This window comes from Cydia strobilella, chromosome Z (genome assembly GCF_947568885.1).
Source record: "Cydia strobilella chromosome Z, ilCydStro3.1, whole genome shotgun sequence".
NCBI lineage: Eukaryota > Metazoa > Arthropoda > Insecta > Lepidoptera > Tortricidae > Cydia > Cydia strobilella.
The window spans coordinates 55,419,252-55,437,256 of NC_086068.1; the positions used below are offsets into that span (position 1 = coordinate 55,419,252).

At 38.4% G+C, this 18,005-nt stretch overlaps 2 protein-coding genes across 2 annotated transcripts; one reads left to right on the forward strand and one right to left on the reverse strand.

Moving 5' to 3' along the window:
- The first annotated feature begins 566 nt into the window (after nucleotides 1-566).
- LOC134754036 (deoxynucleotidyltransferase terminal-interacting protein 2) lies at nucleotides 567-6,445 on the forward strand. Its single transcript, XM_063690096.1, has 5 exons — nucleotides 567-776; nucleotides 2,455-2,676; nucleotides 3,982-4,118; nucleotides 4,854-5,018; nucleotides 6,178-6,445. The coding sequence occupies exons 1-5, from the start codon at nucleotides 689-691 to the stop codon at nucleotides 6,424-6,426; spliced, it is 861 nt and encodes a 286-aa protein (XP_063546166.1). The 5' UTR covers nucleotides 567-688; the 3' UTR covers nucleotides 6,427-6,445.
- Nucleotides 6,446-8,131: 1,686 nt separating this feature from the next.
- Nucleotides 8,132-14,448, reverse strand: LOC134753840 (estradiol 17-beta-dehydrogenase 8). Its single transcript, XM_063689783.1, has 7 exons — nucleotides 14,303-14,448; nucleotides 13,169-13,306; nucleotides 12,656-12,849; nucleotides 11,633-11,738; nucleotides 11,014-11,098; nucleotides 10,333-10,448; nucleotides 8,132-8,587 (listed from the first exon to the last, which is right to left on the reverse strand). The coding sequence occupies exons 1-7, from the start codon at nucleotides 14,340-14,342 to the stop codon at nucleotides 8,502-8,504; spliced, it is 765 nt and encodes a 254-aa protein (XP_063545853.1). The 5' UTR covers nucleotides 14,343-14,448; the 3' UTR covers nucleotides 8,132-8,501.
- Nucleotides 14,449-18,005: the final 3,557 nt, after the last annotated feature.

Here is an 18,005-nt window from a genome sequence, read left to right on the forward strand (position 1 = left end):
CTAGTTGTCAAGCTAGCCAACATTACAAAAAGCCCTAGCGTTGCGCTCGATCGCGATCACTCTATATTGTAGTTTGTCAAGGGACTGTCTTATTTCGGGCGTAGACGGAGAGAGTCATGCTGTCTTTGTCTTGCACTGGTGCTGGCGCCCAGATGAAGGGGATGTGTAGTTTTTTTTTGTTCTTTTTTACTGACAAGATTTGCTTGACCAACTATATTAACCTTTTTCACTTTATGTACTAAAACCTACTTTCGTCATAAATAAAGCGTGTGCTAGACGGTCGCTGACAAGCCTTCAGTTTGGCCTTCAGACTTTGATAATGTTTGTATGAAATTTTGTTGGAAACAACTGTCTACACGGTCCGTCCAGACCAAGGCCACGCGGTCCGAGAGGATTGTCGGCGACCGTCTAGCAAGATTTAATGAACGTTATTACGAACTCGTAGGTGCAATTTTTCTGGAAGATGATGGAAACGAATCGACTCGGCTGTCGATTACACATTACATTTATATTATGGCAGCACCAGCACTGTCACTTATCCGTCACGTCCTCAGGTCACGTCAACGTCACTGTCATCAATCCAAAATACAGGCAAAGCAAAAATGAAATCTGAAAACGTGGGATAAAAATCATTAAGATTTTATTATTATTTATCTTATATTGAGTAGTCGCTTGTTAGTATTTCAAGATGGATTTTATTGTAGATACAGTGGGAGACGATGAGCTCCAGTTGGCCACAGAACTGAAGGATGAAGGAGAAAAGCCAATATTTGTAGGTTAGTATAGTGTAAATATTATCAACTTGATTTTTATTCCCATTTTACTAGATAGAGAGTTGGATCTTCAGGTACAGAGCGTGACGGGTGGTGTTCCACCCGTCAAATTTCTTAGCCCAATGTGTATTTGCGTCTCACATATTGCTTAATGAGAGAGTGAGACGCAATGCACATTAGGGTTGCACCATGCCATAACATTTAATGCAATATGTAGTAATTTACAGCAAATTTACAATTATTTTAATCATATCATTGTACAATGATACAATTATGCAATGATATGATAAAAGATGAAGAGGAATATGTCCAAGACTAAAGTTATGATGAACATCTCTGGTAAATCGATTCCAACCATTATGGAATGGAATGAAAGACTGGGGGTGGTCGAGCGATATGTGTATCTTGGACATATTCTATCATTTGACAAAACACATCAGCAGATGGAGATCTCCATGAGAATCCACCTGGGTTGGGTGGCATTCAAAAAACTAGCGGACATCCTCAAACCCGTTAACATTCCACAATGCCTGAAAACTCGCCTCTTTAATCAATGTGTCCTGCCCACCATGACCTACGGTGCCGAGACATGGACACTCACCAAGGAGGATGGCATAAAATCCACCTGGGTTGGGTGGCATTCAAAAAACTAGCGGACATCCTCAAACCCCTTAACATTCCACAATGCCTGAAAACTCGCCTCTTTAATCAATGTGTCCTGCCCACCATGACCTACGGTGCCGAGACATGGACACTCACCAAGGAGGATGGCATAAAATCCACCTGGGTTGGGTGGCATTCAAAAAACTAGCGGACATCCTCAAACCCCTTAACATTCCACAATGCCTGAAAACTCGCCTCTTTAATCAATGTGTCCTGCCCACCATGACCTACGGTGCCGAGACATGGACACTCACCAAGGAGGATGGCATAAAATCCGAGTGGCACAGAGCCATAGAGCGCGCTATGCTCGGCATCAATCTTCAAGACCAACTGAGGACTGTTGAGATCCGACGCCGCACCAAGGTGCAAGGCATTGGATACTTCATTACCAAACTTAAATGGAGCTGGGCGGGACATGTTGCCAGGCAGTGATGGCATGTGGGCCTAAATGTTAACGGAATGGTTTGGTGTGCCGTAGCCGTAAGGCATAGGCCTCCTCCAGTATGGCCCCAAAGTCAGACGAATGTCTTTTTTCCATCTTGTATTTAATAGGGGATATTACCGCAATGTTCTGCCACCAGAGTGCAACACTAGCCTTTTTAGTAAACCATAGAGTAACTTATACATACTGTACCTTTAACAGGTTTTTGACAAGTTTTCAGAGATAATAAAATATGACATTGATGCATCAAGGCGGTTTGTTTACAGAGAAGCTACTGTGAAACGCGAATCCGAAATTTCGCTATCTGCCTCTTTATCACTCGAAAATACAACAGTGACAGAGATGTTAGATAATGAAATTTCGATTTTCTTGTTTCGCGATAGACCCTTAGATTGTGGTAGTGGCGCCCTCTACGCAGTGTCGCGTAATATTACCTATTGGATGTGCTTGCTTTCTAGTACAGCCTCTAGGGTACCATAGAGTAACCTGTTTGCTCCATTTTTCTATTGGCCAGGTTGTTAATTTACTGAATGTTAATATACTGCAGCCAGACATTTCTTTCATTTTGATTTGCAGACAAAGCAGCCAGATTTGAAAGCATCCTAGCCCTATGTCAGCATAAGAAAGAAGAAATGGATGCCATCACCTCCAGAGAAGATGAGGTTCAAAGAAAACTCTGCCCTAAAACTGATTTCATGTTTGAAGCTTTCTTTGAAGAAATGAACTGGACAAGTGCTGTAGTTAAGATTAAGAAGAAACCGAAGCTATTCCATTTTGAACAGCTAGATATAGAAACAGGTATAATCACTATAGTTCGTTTTTTTAGCATTAGAATGAAGGTAAGCGATCTTGACGTGTATTTTTATTAAAAATCACTTTTGAAAAATAATTCACAGCAAACATGTTACAATTATAAATCATATACGATCTTTCACATTCTTTTGCTTTCATAAGTATTATAAACACATTTTTTAAAAGCGTTTTTCAATATTTTTCAGTAAAAAGACACGTCAAGATTGTTTACCTTTTTTCTAATGCTAAAAAAAAGTAACTATACAGGTTGTTGTTTACTAACAGTTATCTTTGAATATTTCTTATAAAGCTAATGTATTGCCTGATGATATTCCATGTCAATACATATAAGGCTTTTTAGTTATAAGAATCATAAAAGAGGAGTACAAGTAACACTTGTGGAATGCTCCTACAGCACTTATTTACTGTGCATAATTGCATAAACAATTTTTTTTGGAGTTCTTTCCCTTTTTATAGAGATCAGAGTACTCAAGCTAACTTTGCACAGATTTGAATGGAACAAAGTGAGGGAGAGTCATTTTGTCATAGTTTCATAGATACCTTAACAATGACATGGCCACACTTTGTCATTGCAAATGCCGTGCAGAGTTAACTCGGTCTGACTCCAATTCATTCCTGAAACAAAAGCCACTCACAAACACAACAAAAGTACCAACAGTTAACACATGAGAGTATGTGATGTGATAGTGATATAGAAGGAGCGCAATCCATACTATATTATTATAAATTACAATATTACTGTATCCATCCATACTTAATATTATAAATGCGAAAGTGTCTCTGTCTGTCTGTTACCTCTTCACGCTTAAACCGCTGAACCAATTTAGTTGAAATTTGGTATAGGGATAGTTTGAGTCCCGGGGAAGGATATAGGGTGGTTTTTATCCCAGAAGTCATCCTTTAAGGGGGTGGAAGGTTGTATTTGAAATCGATAAAAAGCAGATTGGATAAAAATAAGCTACCCAAATTACTGTCTCCACGCAGACGAAGTCGCGGGCAAAAGCTAGTAAAATAGGTTTTACTTTTTCTACACATTGTTGGTACCTCAACAATACATTTGTGTGCCACCAATGTATAAGTTTGGTCTGTAATTCTTATATTACCATCTATATCTATTACCAGGCGTGGTTCACTCCGCGATTTCGTCGCGTCGCTACAAGTACATGCGGCCCACACCAATTTTGGTGCTGTTCGCGCTTGCGCCACCATGTTTGTCGTAACAGACGCGTTTTGTTAGAGTGTATCATCTGTAGCTAGTACTATTATTTATTCTGTGCTATTACTAAACAGGTAAACTCAAGTCCCAGCTGAGCGTGGTGGACATAGAGAAGGAGATGAAGAAATCAGTTCTCCATCCAGGCCTGGAGCAACAGCACCGGCTGCCGAAATATTCCGTCAGCGATAAGATGTTGAGGATTTTGCGAAAGGTTTGTTATGCCCTTTTTTAGGGTTCCGTACCCAAAGGGTAAAAACCCTAGTTTTGTTAGTATTTAAATTAGTCAAACATGGATTTTTTTGGTAGTTATAAGACCTTTCCATAATGGGCCATCGACTAAGCATGTTAGTAGAACATGATACAGATGTAGTGCATAAATATTTTCCATCGTATTTTCACGGAAACGTACGAACGGGTCTTGCTATTTAAATCAGTCTCGGTACAAAAAGTACTGAGGTTGACTTAAGCACTAAGACTTAGCATGACAAATACGAACGTTTCCGAGAAAATACGATGGAAAACAATTATGCACTACATCTGTACAACAGTTCTTCTAACAAAATGTGGTACTATTGTCTCCTGGCCTTCTCCTGGCTAACGGGACAAAATAACTACAAAAAATACTCGATCTCACTCAATTGTTTATCCCATGAATAAAATAATATATGCTCAATCAAGATTCTATGCTTTATTGAAATACCATTAGTCAGTGGCATAACTATTAGGCCACAGAAATAAATATACCATAGAAGACGCAAATGCATCTACTTTGCGTGTCCAAACCCATTTTAAAATTATATTATGCGTAAATTTTGTATGAAAAAGTCGGCACGCTTGGTTACAATACAAATCGTGGTATTTGCGTCATCTAGCGTATATATAAAATCTGTGTATTAGGCTGATAATGATTAAAATGCAAAATACCTAACATCATTTAACATTACAGAAGGAAAGAGCCAAGACCAAAGGCCCCGGCTGGTTCAACCTCCCAGCTCCCGAAGTCACAGAAGAGTTGAAGAATGACCTGCAGATCCTCAAGATGAGGTCTGTTCTGGACCCCAAGCACTTCTATAAGAAGAATGATATGGAAGCTCTGCCCAAATACTTCCAGGTTAGTGTGTACTTTACTAATGTTGGCTGCTTTATTTATAGGACAGAGGGTCTACCGCGAAAACCGAAACTTGCAAACTGCGGGCATCTTTCTCTTTCATTTTAGTGGTAGAAGTTGGAGAGGCCAAATCATATTTATGTTAATATATAATTAACTGCCATCAGAAAGGTACACTATTTGTGATATACCTATGATACAGTATTTAAATATAAAATAATTACAAACCCCGAAAATTTGCCCAAACACACATACTAAAAATCATCATCTTCCGGGTTTTTCCAGGTTTTCCGACATTTCGTCATAAAACAAATGTAATTTTTATAAATTAAAATACCGAGTAAATTTAAGTAAAAATTCGGAAAATGGATTAGTTTTACTATTTTAAATAAAAATAAAATTTGTCTAATTATGCTTAAAATTTGATGTTTAAGTTGTGTCCGCTGCATCCTACAATATAGTTCGTTGTTTTTAGCATTAGAAAGAAGGTAAGCGATCATGACGTCTCTTCTTAATAAAAATCTTTATGGAAAAATAAGTACATATGTATGAACAGCAAATATGTTAATTATAAATCTTATACGATTTTTTTACATTATTTTGCTTTCATAAGTAATATTTGGTAATATAAACTATTTTTTTAAAGCGTTTTTCAATATTTTTCAATAAAAAGACACGTCAACATTGTTTACCTTTTTTCTAATGCTAAAAATAACCAACTATATGCCATTTAAGGATTAAGCAATATGGATGGTATAGAAAGGATCGCAATCTCTTATGGCAGAATTGTTGCAAAAGTGACCGCTTTCAGCTTTAAATAATAGTTCCTAATCTCTCCGGTGGCGCTAGTTAGGCTCTGGGACACGAGTATAACATGAACCATATAAGGCAACAAATAACCCGACCAAATTACGTAGGTTGGTTTTGGTAGTATTTCGGTGTATGGTGGCGCCGCCTAATTACTGTTTTTGGTTTTTTTGATGGACACTTTTCATACATAGAGATTTGGCTCCTTTATATAGTCTCCATGTTAAGCAAGTTAAAAGTGGTTTTGTATATGATTGGAGGTTTAGGGCGTTTGATAATGGTGCGCTTTTGTGTGCGGCTGCAGGGTTGCGATCGGATACTGTATATTGCGCTCAATCATTTCATCTTATTCCAGGTTGGTAAGGTCATGGACTCATCTCTAGACCACGTAAACGAGCGCCTGACACGTAAACAACGAAAACGCACCATGGTAGATGAGCTACTCGCCGACTCGGAGTTCCAGAAATACAACAAGAAGAAATATAAAGAGATCATAGTGGAGAAACGGAAGACGGAGTACAGGACTTTCATGAAGGATAAGAGACAGAAAAATAAAGCGGAGCTTAAGAAGAATAAAGTTAAAGGGAAGAAGAGTAAGAATTAAAATTGTAAATGTAAGTGTAAAATAAAGCCTTTTATAAAGTATAAAGTAGTTTTTTCTACTCGTCAACTAATGGTTGAATTGAGATTTCGTATACCAAACTATAATTGCGTACTTTTCATGTATGGGCTCTCAACTCAACTTAATATTCATTTCGATACGCTACAGTCAAAGTATAATAGTAGTTTATGCAACTGATACATAATGGGAGGCCTTAAAACACAAGTGTGGTTGTGAGCGTTAGCGAGTTTCATAATAGAATCACATGACTTTCCAGTTTGAACTGCAAGCCCATCCATTAGACTACCCCTTACCGCAAAGCTTAGCCAATAATAAGGCAATCCCTTAATAAGGGTTATCCTTATCATTAAGCGTTTTTTATTATTTATATCTAGTCCAAGAACGCCGCCGACGATCGCTCGGATTCGAAGTAATGTGTGCTTTATGAACAAGCTAGACGATTTAAATTAGCACGCTTATATGCTAAAAGGGAAAGGCTAACCCTTACCGATATGCATGGTGTTGGTGAGCGGATGATAAGGGTATTGGGCTACCGATTACTCAAATGGGTTAGCTTTACATACGGGCTTTAAATGCAAAATGAAAGGGATTCGTCTGGCAAAGGGTATGGTGAGTTAAGCCTTATGAAAAACCCTCTGTAAGAGATAGCGGACCGGTCCCTGCGGCCGTAGCACGTTCGCATTTTTATCACCTGTCACCATGCCTGTCACGTTCTAACAAGTATGTAAGTGCGAAAGTGACAGGCGACAAAAATTTAACCATGCTGCCCCCGCTGGTCTTTGGCGGTCAAAGACCTCCGTTTTTTGTGAGCTACCTGTCTCTACAATGAGATATCTATACGTCGGCAGTTACCTATAACTTAAGTTGTGATTTCAAATGGAACTTGACTACCTATCACTATAAAGTACCATAATTAAAATAAAAGAAAATACAACTTCCAAACACCATTTTTATTTCTATAAAATACACGTTTCACGCAATACCTAAAATTAACACATTCCCATATACACATATCAGTAGATAAACATTATTACAAAAATATCTGTGAAGATAATACTCAAAATATCTTTACACTGACTACATATGTAAAAAAAATAGAATTCCGTATCTTTTCTTGTTTTACTAATAATTATCGACAAAGGCACTTTTATTCCACCAATAACAAGTGTAAAATAAACATTGTTATTACAAAATATATTCTTATTTTACGGTGTTTAAAACACCTCAGGATTAAATACTAAAACTTAAAAGTAGAATATAAATATAAAATTATTTACTAGGGATGCCACGAGACGAATATACGGCAACTGTTTGGTATTCGTTCACTTTGCCGAATATTCGATATTCGGCCGATATTGCGTACTATTTGGCCGAATACCGAATAGTTTTTACACTCAATTATGAAGAAAATTTTCACAAATAAAGTGTAGGTACCGCACCTACCGCAAACCATAGAGTATATGTAATACTTAAAATGTATTATTGGGATATTGTTATTAATGATGAATAATTTGAGCATTTGTTGCTTGTATAAAAATTATTTAATTTTTTTCATAGGCTAGATTTGCTTGACTCTAACTACGAGTACATACGAGTACAGTACAATAACACAACTTAAATCTTAGCAAACATTGTCCTGTGTAGACGACTATTTTTCATACTAAATGTAATGATAAATTTAATTCGGCCGCCGAATATTTCGGTGCTTCGGCCTAGCACGGGGATCAGCAAACTCTATTCGTGGCATCTCTAATATTTACAGATGACAGCACCACTTATAAAAGAAAAGTTAGTAACCTCAGGTCCCAAAGCCAGTAATGAAACCTCCGCCATGCTCGAAATGGTATCTATTTCGCGCATGGCGGAAGTTTCATTTTTAACAGCGTTTCACTATCATCTGTGACTTTTGTATTGCTTCAAGGCAATGGGTCCCATACAGACATGTGATCCTCAAAAAAAACCTCATCGACTGATACCGTAGGTACATAAAAAAATATCAACTACCCAATTGCAGCGGCGTTCGCCAGATCTGGACGCACCTTAACTGCTAAAAGTTTCTAGAAACCGCCAGTGACGTCGACGGCTGCCCCGGTGACGAAGGAGCTTTTGTCAGAACTCAGGAATGTAATCACCTCTGCTATTTCTGTAAGTTAATATACAGATTGGGTCCATACAAAATGTACAATCGGGGACATTCCCGGTGAACCACTTCAGAAAATTTTTACCTCGATTCTTACGAGCGAGCTAAACTCCGCCTCCCATAGAGATAACCAATAAGATGAATTTAGGATTCTTTATGTTAATAATGAAAAGGGTAAAAACAGGTAATGAGACTAGTAAGGACAGTTTGTTATAGTTAACGCTATCTCTACTGAGCTCGTTCACTTACCTGTACAAACAATGGCATTCTGTTAAACAAAAGCCATTATTTCTTTTCTGTGAGCGCGTGGCCATTGTGTGTGAGCCTCAGGCACAAAGGCCACGCGCTCACACAAAAGAAATAATGACTTTTGTTTAACAGAATGCCATTGTTAGTACAGGTAAGTGAACGAGCTCAGTAGAGATAGCGTTAACTATAGTTGTTTGTTGCTTAGTTTGCAAATGCCGGCCGTCACAAAGACAATGGACGGCAATAAACTTTACCTGAGCTAACCTTTTTTTTTCAATCCTTACATTTTTAAGTGCCATGCTATTTGGTCATCACTTTTATGATATCGCCTGATCGTATGCAAGACGTTTTAACGATTTTTGCCCTTAAGGTGGTTCACCGAGAATGTCCCCGATTGTACAGTGACAATGCGTCACAAAACTTAAACTTGTTTTGGGACATTTTTTCTTTTAAAATCGATAGTTCGATAATAAATTGAATAGGGCGGGTTATTACATCTATCCTTTCTCCCAACACTTTCTGATTGCTACTAAGAGGGACAGAGATACAATATATAATACCCATATACCGAGTGGGCGCTATAACTCACAATACATTGCGTCAGAATAAACATTAAAGTATACTTAAAATTAAAACAAGTTATTTTTAAGTCTGAACAAATGTTGGTCAGTTTTAGGAGTACAGCCTACAGTTTAATTTATTGCTCGTGTTACAGGCCCCACCCGGTATATGAAAAATAATAGATATGTTAAACCCCTTATATTATGAGTGTAAAGCGGGATTTACATTACGAAATTGGTGGCGTGAAATTGATTTCGTGACAGTAGTTCTACCAACAGTCTCACGTGTAATTTAATAATTTCTTAATGCATTAATTTCATGAAAGCAAATCAATTTCGTGCAATGCACGATTTTTTGGTGAAATTAGTGTCATGCACCTAATTACGTAGTGTACATACGACGTGAAAAATTAATGTCGCGAATGTGCCTGCGCAGTGCGGACATGTAGCTTCGATGCTGATGGGACCGTGGTCACTGCGATACTGTGAATTTCACGACACTTATTATTTCATTAAACTACTTTCGCCAATATCGAAACTCAAACTTTCTTTCTTTCGTGAAACTGATTCCAACATGTACACTACACTACATGAACAACTTTGGGAACAAATAAAATTATTTTATTAAATATTTTGATTTGTGTTTTTTAATTCACATATAAATGACGAAGCCCTCCAGTGATGAAGGCCGGATTCGAAAGTCTTTAGCAATCGCGGCTGACGCTATGAACCTCTAGGCCACCTCTAGTCTTAATAAGATGGCATATAGTCGAGAAATTGGGACGGGTAGCGCCGTGGCGAGGCATTGTCACTTTTTCTTTAATATATGACAACTATTACAGTTTACAATGCATGACACTAATTTCGTGATGTAAATCCCACTAGTGTTATTCCATTTCTGACAGCAACTGCATTTATTTGATTTATAAACTGACTTACCCGAAGGCTGGCCCATTCTGCCCAAAGGTATCATCTTTATCAGTTGATGTATCACTTTTTCGGGGACAGTTTCCACGATCGGAGTCTCTGTGAAACCGGGAAGGACAGCGTTCACTCTGTAATAATAATAGGGAATATTACGCAAGAAAACTCTGCGTAGGGGGAGCCACTAGCATGACTAGCACATTAAGAGGGTCCTGGCTGTCCCGTACAGACGTATTTTATTTCCTGTGTTGCGACTTTTTTTCGGCGTTTAAAACAGATGATTATTTTTCTGTGCATATTTTTGACCATTTGTCACAGTAGACGAAAGTGGAGGACCCGCGCGAAATCGCCTTTTTATACAAACAAACGTAGTCTTCGTTTTCCTCTCTATATTAACATTATTGAAAATATTTTGACACAATTTGTTGTATTTCAACCACAGCTATGCCTCTACGTTTGATTTTTTCGAATTTTTAATTATTGTAAGTCTGTTTTTCGCTCCTAATTTTTACAATTATTAAAAAATCGAAAAAATTCAAACGTAGGGCCTTAGCTTAGTTAATATACATCAAATTGTATAAAAATATTTTCCATTATGTCAATATCCAGAGAGGAAAATGGGGACAACGTTTATATGGAGAAACGGCCATCCTCTTACGAATATGAAGTTGAGTGTCGCCAAACCATGTTGCTTACCTAATATTGAATTTTCCTAACTCTTTAGCTGCCGACTGAGTCATAGCGATCACACCTGCCTTACTACTTGCGTAGTTAGTTTGACCTGTAAATACGGCACGTAAATAATGTAAGTAGTCTGCCGGTAGTATATTACTCAATCGTTCATTAACGCTGCGTCTTACGTAAGCGAACAACTCGCGAACGCGAAGCGGCGCGGTGCGGCGGGCGCGCGGCGTTCGCAACTAGATCGCCACGTAGGACACTTCTATAGGTATCAAAGGATTGATTCACCCCGCTCCGCGCCTCGCCGCATCGCGTACGCGTGTCGTTCGCCTACGTAGTACGCTGCGTAAGGCACAGTCTAAATGAGCCCGGGGGCGTTTTGGGTACGGAAATAATTACGTTTATTGTAAAATAGAGATGGGCCGAATATTCGGTAATTATTCTGTATTCGGCAAGTTTTCCAATGTTCGTATTCAGCCGAATTATTCGGTTTAAAGTGCCGAATACTACGGCAGATATTTTTGAGCTTTGAGAAAAGTGGTAGGCCTGCCTACAAAAAGAGGTAAGATGCCATCAAAAACATTACAAACGCATTAAAAACGCCTCTGCTAACGCAAAATCGTTTCAGACTTACCAATGTTGCCATACTTTGCGACTATGCTGGATATGTTTATGATGGAACCCGGCTTGCCCTTTTCAGCCATCGCCTGCGCAAACGCTTGCATCACGAGAAATGTACCCTGTAAATACAAAACAAGCTGTAAACACATACCCCCTTATTCACAAAACTTTACGGGCCTGATTTAGTTAAATTATGTTTTATCTCTATCTTACAAATACATAAGTCAAAATGACAGACAAAGACAAACGATTCATAGCTAATTCAGGCCAGTATCGCGTTTATGAATAACGCCAATAGGGTGATAAATCAAAATGGGGCAGTGAGGGGAAATCAGAAACTGTATAGCTGAATTGGGTAGTTGTCAATTTTTTTTAATGGTATCAGACGATCAGGTTTGTTTTGAGGATCAAAATGTCTGTATGGGATTGGGACCCATTGTCTTAAAGCAATACAAAAGCTTGGCACCCGCACTTTACTGACGAAACGCTCGAACAAAATGGCAACACATCGTGACGTCACTGTGTCACTGCTTAGAAACCGTTTCGATGTATGGAAAACAAGGAAATTGCGATTATGTCGGTGAAATGTTGCGTTTATGTATATTGTTGCCGTACAATATTTTTTTAAATAAAATGTAAGTAATCAAATGGTACCGTTTTTTTTCCAATTAGAAAGTTTTAAAAGTTTTTTTTTTCGAAACTGAGGCCTTGTATTTTTTTTTTTCATATATTTTTTTAGTTTCCAATTTACTGTGATAAGTTGCACATTTTCTGTTTATTTAACTAGATTTAGTTATAAAATTCAACATGTAACATGATAATATTCTCGAGCGAGAACATTCCCCATACAAATTAGAGACAGGATAGCCGAGCAGATTGACTAATTGGAATTTTACTTCTTTTGAGAATCTGTGATGTTGGGCACACTGGGACGTGTGACAGTCAGGATCGCCGTATCGGCGCAAGGTACCTGGTTCTAGATAAATGAAGGGAACTTTCAAAAATTAGTTAAGATGTTAACTTAGTGTGTTAGTACCTTAAGGTTGACATCCTGCACCATGCTATAGTCCTCCTCGGACAGTTTTAGCAGCCAATTATCTCGTGTGATACCAGCGCAGTTGACCACTATACTGGGTGGAGCCTTGTATCGTTCCAATGTCTTCTGGACGGCGTGTTTTACCGACATGGAGTCTGATACGTCTAGCTCGAGCGCCGAGTGGTCGCCTGCGTCTGAAAAGTACGATAAATATGTGAATATAGTTTGTCAAAGGACTCATTTCCAACATCATAGACAGAGAGAATATGTCTATATATGTTTTGTTGATATTATTGTTTTTAGGGCAAGCAATATAGATGACTGTGTTATACTATCGAAAGCTTTCGAGTAGTCCACAAAAGCTATATATAGTGGTCTATTAAATTCTTTATATTTTTCAATAACCTGTTCCATGGTGTGGATGTGGTCGGTTGTAGACCACCCCAGCACCCCAACCCGGCTTGTCACCATGAGGGAAGACGACTATTACCCTCCATCTTTGGTATTACCTACCATTAAACCCACTAGCAAGGGCAGCATAGCTTTTTATAGTCTGCTCAGCTGCTGCATAATTTTTATCAGCTGCTATGACTGTAGCTCCCTCTCGGGACATAACCTGGCATGTGGCACGTCCAATTCCTGACCCAGCACCTGAGTGAGGACACAGAATATGGATTAATATGTAGAGTGTAGTGTTAAGGGTTAGGCCACAGCAAAGGCCTTCTAAAACTATTAAATCTTTGAAGACCATGCATATGTACTTAGGTGTACGCTTAACCTTGTGGGAATTGGGTATTTGACAAATTTTGATTAATGGTATCAGTCGATCAGGTTTGTTTTGAGGATCAAATGTATGTATGGGACCTATTGTCTTAAAGTAATACAAAAGTCACAAATAATGGAAGAAACGCTTCTCACAAAATGGCGATACATGGTGACATTGCCATGTAACGTCGCTGATGTTCAGAAGCCGTTATGATGTATGGAAAATAAGGAAATTGAGAATGGCACCTCGAAAGGAGTCGACCGTCATTGGAGTCTTGACAAGGACCCCAACGCCAACACAATAGGGACTTCGTAAAGTTCAATTTCGCTAAAATAATCGCGATCACCTGGCATCCGGGGCACGGCATATTCCTTGCAAACAAACAAATTCAAAGACCCAAACAATCAACTTTTTGCGATTGATAATCTCCGTGACTAAGCCAGAAAACAATGGGTTTGAAAATCAAGCTCATATTTAACTTTACCTACCTACCTGTAGGTACAACAATTATTTTACATATTAATAAAATAATGTATTTTTGTAGCTACACTAGAGTTAGACCAAGAAAAGTCTGCAGTGATTTTGATGGCATACGCAGTGCAAGTGTTATTTTAAACGTCAAACTTCTATGAAAGTATGGTACCGGGACTTAAAGAAATAACCTAACACTTAGCAGCTGTTTGATGTTTCAGATGTTCAACCAACGGGATATATATTCTATTGTTTTCTTAAGAAGTTCATTAAATAAGTAATCCTCTACAAGAATTGCTCATAATTATTTAATCCATATTGTTTTGGAGATTTTACGAATGCGAATAACAGCAAAATGCAAACTTCATAAAAGTTTTGTTTTCCTTTTTTAAACTTAAAATAAAACTAACCTGTCACAATAGCTATTCTGCCAGCAACGATTCCTGACATGTTGATGAAGAAGTTAACTAATCAAAACAATGTTAAAGTAAAGAAACTGGCTGGTACACCGCAGTTTTTCTTTTCAAACCACCTTCCTCGACTTTGAACTTCGTTATCATATCAATATCGGTTTGACACTGGTTTGACATTTGACATGACATATTGACATTGTTTTTTTTTTAATTTATTACGAGCATTGGCAACTTGGCCATCAGCTCAAACATAAAACACAAAAGTACAGCACACATACAGCTTATACCTAAAATCTAACTAATACACAGGACAATGTGATATGAATCTAAAAGTTATTACATTTATTGACATTGACATTGAGTCGAGTTCTTATCAGGCGCGTTCAAAATTTAATAGTTTACAGTCTGGCAAAAAGAGTAGAAATTAAAAAGTGGCAACACTCTTTCAAACAGGGCCTGACAATCTTTGATAGAGAAAGATAGTCTTATTGCGATTCCTATAAGAGGAAAGAGAAAATAGTGCCATGCTTTGTCCTTATCACCGACCGGGTTTTTTTTCATGGTCGGGTTATGGCAGCATAGGTAGGAGGCGATGGCGAAATACCGAAATTTATAAGTGAAAGAGAAAAAGGATTATGCTGCCATACATTAATCTGTCAATACATGAATATGTCTTTCTCTTACCCCTGGTCGCTCGGTTTTATCTATATAACTACTATACTACGTCTAGGCTTTCAAATCAATCTAAGAAAAACCCATGGTCTTTTTTGCGGTGGCGGCTGCCTGCGGCAAATAGGCACAGAAATAAGTAAAACGATGTATAAATATTGTACACCATATTTAGTGATATCATTCCATTTTCGTCACCTAAAAAATGCGGCAGAAACGTAGGCGCAAAAACAGAATGAGATAAGGAGCAAAGATATATTGTAACTCCGGATAAAATAAACATTAATATTGTTAACTTTTTCCCCTGTTAGCCTCTTGATTTAGCTCTAAACATCTCAAAACTTACTGACATTTGGCTGGAGTGTTGCCAAGGGCTGGGTTTTTTTCTTTTTAGCTATGAAATTCGCGATGTTCAAGGCAGAACAGGAGTTCGGACCTTACCTACGTTTTTTGTTTGGACCAATTTGTACTTAGAAAATTTTCGTATACATATTTTTAAGCACTTTATCCGTATACATGTTTCTGACCATTTCCTTTTTGATAGCGAGTCGGGTGTGTTGTGAACGCAAGATACCTAACACTCCTCGCTTCGCTCGTCGTCGTACCTAACGGTGACTCTGGCACTGTATTTCTTTATATATTTTACCAGTCAGGGTTTCATAGCATTTGTATGACCTAACTTACAAATTCGGATTGCTCTAGTTCCTAAACGGACAAGTTTATAAAAAAAACTTCTATCAATAAAAGATGCTTAGTTTATTGTTTTCTTAAGTAAAAAAAAAAACCCTCTTCTCCCTTCGTCCTTCTTCGCTCCCCTTCGTCTCCTTTCGTCCCTCTTCGTCCCCTTACGTCCCTCTTCGTCCTTCTTCGTCCCTCGTCGTCCTCCTTTGTCCTTTCTCATCCCTCTTTGTCCTCCTTCGTCCCTCTTCGTCCCCCTTCATCCCTTATCGTCCTCCTTCGTCCCTTTTCGCCCCCCTTCGTACCTTTTTGTCCCCCTACGTCCGTCTTTGTCCCCATTCGTCCCTCTTCGTCCTCCTTTGTCCCCCGTTACATACCTGTAACAGTTCAGCTATAATAAAATGAAACGCATGACACCCACAACCACAGACACTCGGAATTTCAAAAAAGCACAGTACCTTCATAAAAAGCAAATAATGTCGTAAATAGTTGCTGTAGTCAATTTATTACCTATTAAGATTATTTATCTAAATTTCATTAGAATCTGTTGAAATATGCCACCTGTAGAGGAGAACAGCAGGACGGAAATACAAAACCATTTTTGCCTAAGTTGAAACGGATACTCTTCGCTCGCTCGGTTAATTTAATTTTTATTTTAAAGCTGGCCATACACACTAGGGTATGCCTGCGCAGTTTTGCCAACTGTACAGGTAAAACGTAGCGTGTGTAGCATTCGACTGCGCAGTTTTCTAACCAGCTTTACCTGTGCAGTTGAACTGTTGAGGTAAAACCGTATATATTATACTACTCTTTTGGTAAAACCGTACCCTAGTGTGTATGGCCAGCTTAAGAGTCCCCAGCAAGCTCGGTGCTCCATACAAACGTAGTTACACACTCATTTTAAAACGAACCTGAAACTTTGTACTTACATTAAAATAAGGTATATCTATTAGGTCTGTAATGTCTGTAATTAGTTTATGTAGCTTCAGATACCATGGTAAAAAATACAGCAAATTTAAGTTTTTCATACAAAACTTGTTTTTGCACTATTTCGTTTGTTAGGGTTCCGTACCCAAAGGGTAAAAACGGGACCCTATTACTAAGACTCCGCTGTTCGTCTGTCTGTCTGTCCGTCTGTCTGTCACCAGAGGCTGTATTACATGAACCGTGATAGCTAGACAGTGGAATTTTCTCGATGATGTATTTCTGTTGCCGCTATAACAACAAATACTAAAAAGTACGGAACCCTCGGTGGGCGAGCCCGACTCGCACTTGGCCGGTTTTTTTTGTTTGGTTTATAAACTGGAGCTATATATAAACTAATTACAGACCTGGATATACTCATGTCATTGTATATGCAAAGTTTCGTTACAATCCAATACCACAGATTAATAAATAGTTACTACGTAACAGATACATCATTCCCATACAAAAGCGAAAATACCTACGCTATAATAGCCTACAAATTCTTAATAATAATACCATTAATACCTGCTGCTCAGGACGAGAAGAAATGTACCATAAGTACGCGAACAAAGAGTCGAGACTGCCTTGCTCGCCGTGCGAGTCACGTGCCAAAGCGTCATCGTAAGAATGCGCTAGGGTTGTACTGTTACTTATGTTATTATTGTAATATAACAAATGTTGCAAATAAACCATATTTTTTATTAGTCAATCAAATATTTAAAAACAACAATTATATTACCTGACTCAAAAAACTCCTTCATTTACGATTTACCTACTTATGTTCAAAGAAATAAATGGTGACAAAATTCATAAAGATAGATTTAAAATACTACTCGGTAAATACGACAAATTTTCCTTTGTTTTTTGACTTTTACACCCATCTACTGCACAATAATTTCGTGGTTTCGGCATTTCGAAGCGTAGGCGCGGGAAACGCGCGGTGCGAGCGCTCAGGCGGGCGTTCGGCGGCCCTCTGTCGGTTGAATCGTCGACGATACGCCGAGCGGTAGGCATATAGCGCGTGGCCTTTAGCGAGTGAAGGAGGCCTGCCAATACCAATACGTAGTTTTAAAATGAGAACGAAACTCCGTTTGTATGGGAAAGTGAAGTATGGTCGTGCTTGCCGGGGACTCTTAAATGACGCCTGATTTATTTTATTGTTAATTATTTTTATATCAAAATTACGTGAGTCTTCACATTTAATATGTTTCGCTCCATAACCAATCCACAACGAGGAGTTTCAACTGGAGCGCGTGTTGGCTGACCTGACCGACGCACTGTCGCGCAATTTTCGACTAAAAAACGTGAGTGACCCGTTCTAAAGTTCAGTCCAGACGGGACAATTGTCGCCAATCTGATTAAATTGTCCGATAAAATCAGGCCGTGC

Excerpts from the sequence above, each read along its gene's own strand:
- LOC134753840 (XM_063689783.1), bottom strand. The coding sequence starts at position 14,342 with ATGTCAGGAATCGTTGCTGGCAGAATAGCTATTGTGACAG. Across the intron at positions 11,099-11,632 it reads CGCAAAGTATGGCAACATTG|GTCAAACTAACTACGCAAGT; the intron begins GTAAGTCTGAAA and ends CCGTATTTACAG. Across the intron at positions 8,588-10,332 it reads CAGAATGGGCCAGCCTTCGG|AAATAGCAGAGGTGATTACA; the intron begins GTAAGTCAGTTT and ends ATTAACTTACAG.
- LOC134754036 (XM_063690096.1), top strand. The coding sequence starts at position 689 with ATGGATTTTATTGTAGATACAGTGGGAGACGATGAGCTCCAGTTGGCC. Across the intron at positions 2,677-3,981 it reads ACAGCTAGATATAGAAACAG|GTAAACTCAAGTCCCAGCTG; the intron begins GTATAATCACTA and ends ATTACTAAACAG. Across the intron at positions 5,019-6,177 it reads CTCTGCCCAAATACTTCCAG|GTTGGTAAGGTCATGGACTC; the intron begins GTTAGTGTGTAC and ends ATCTTATTCCAG.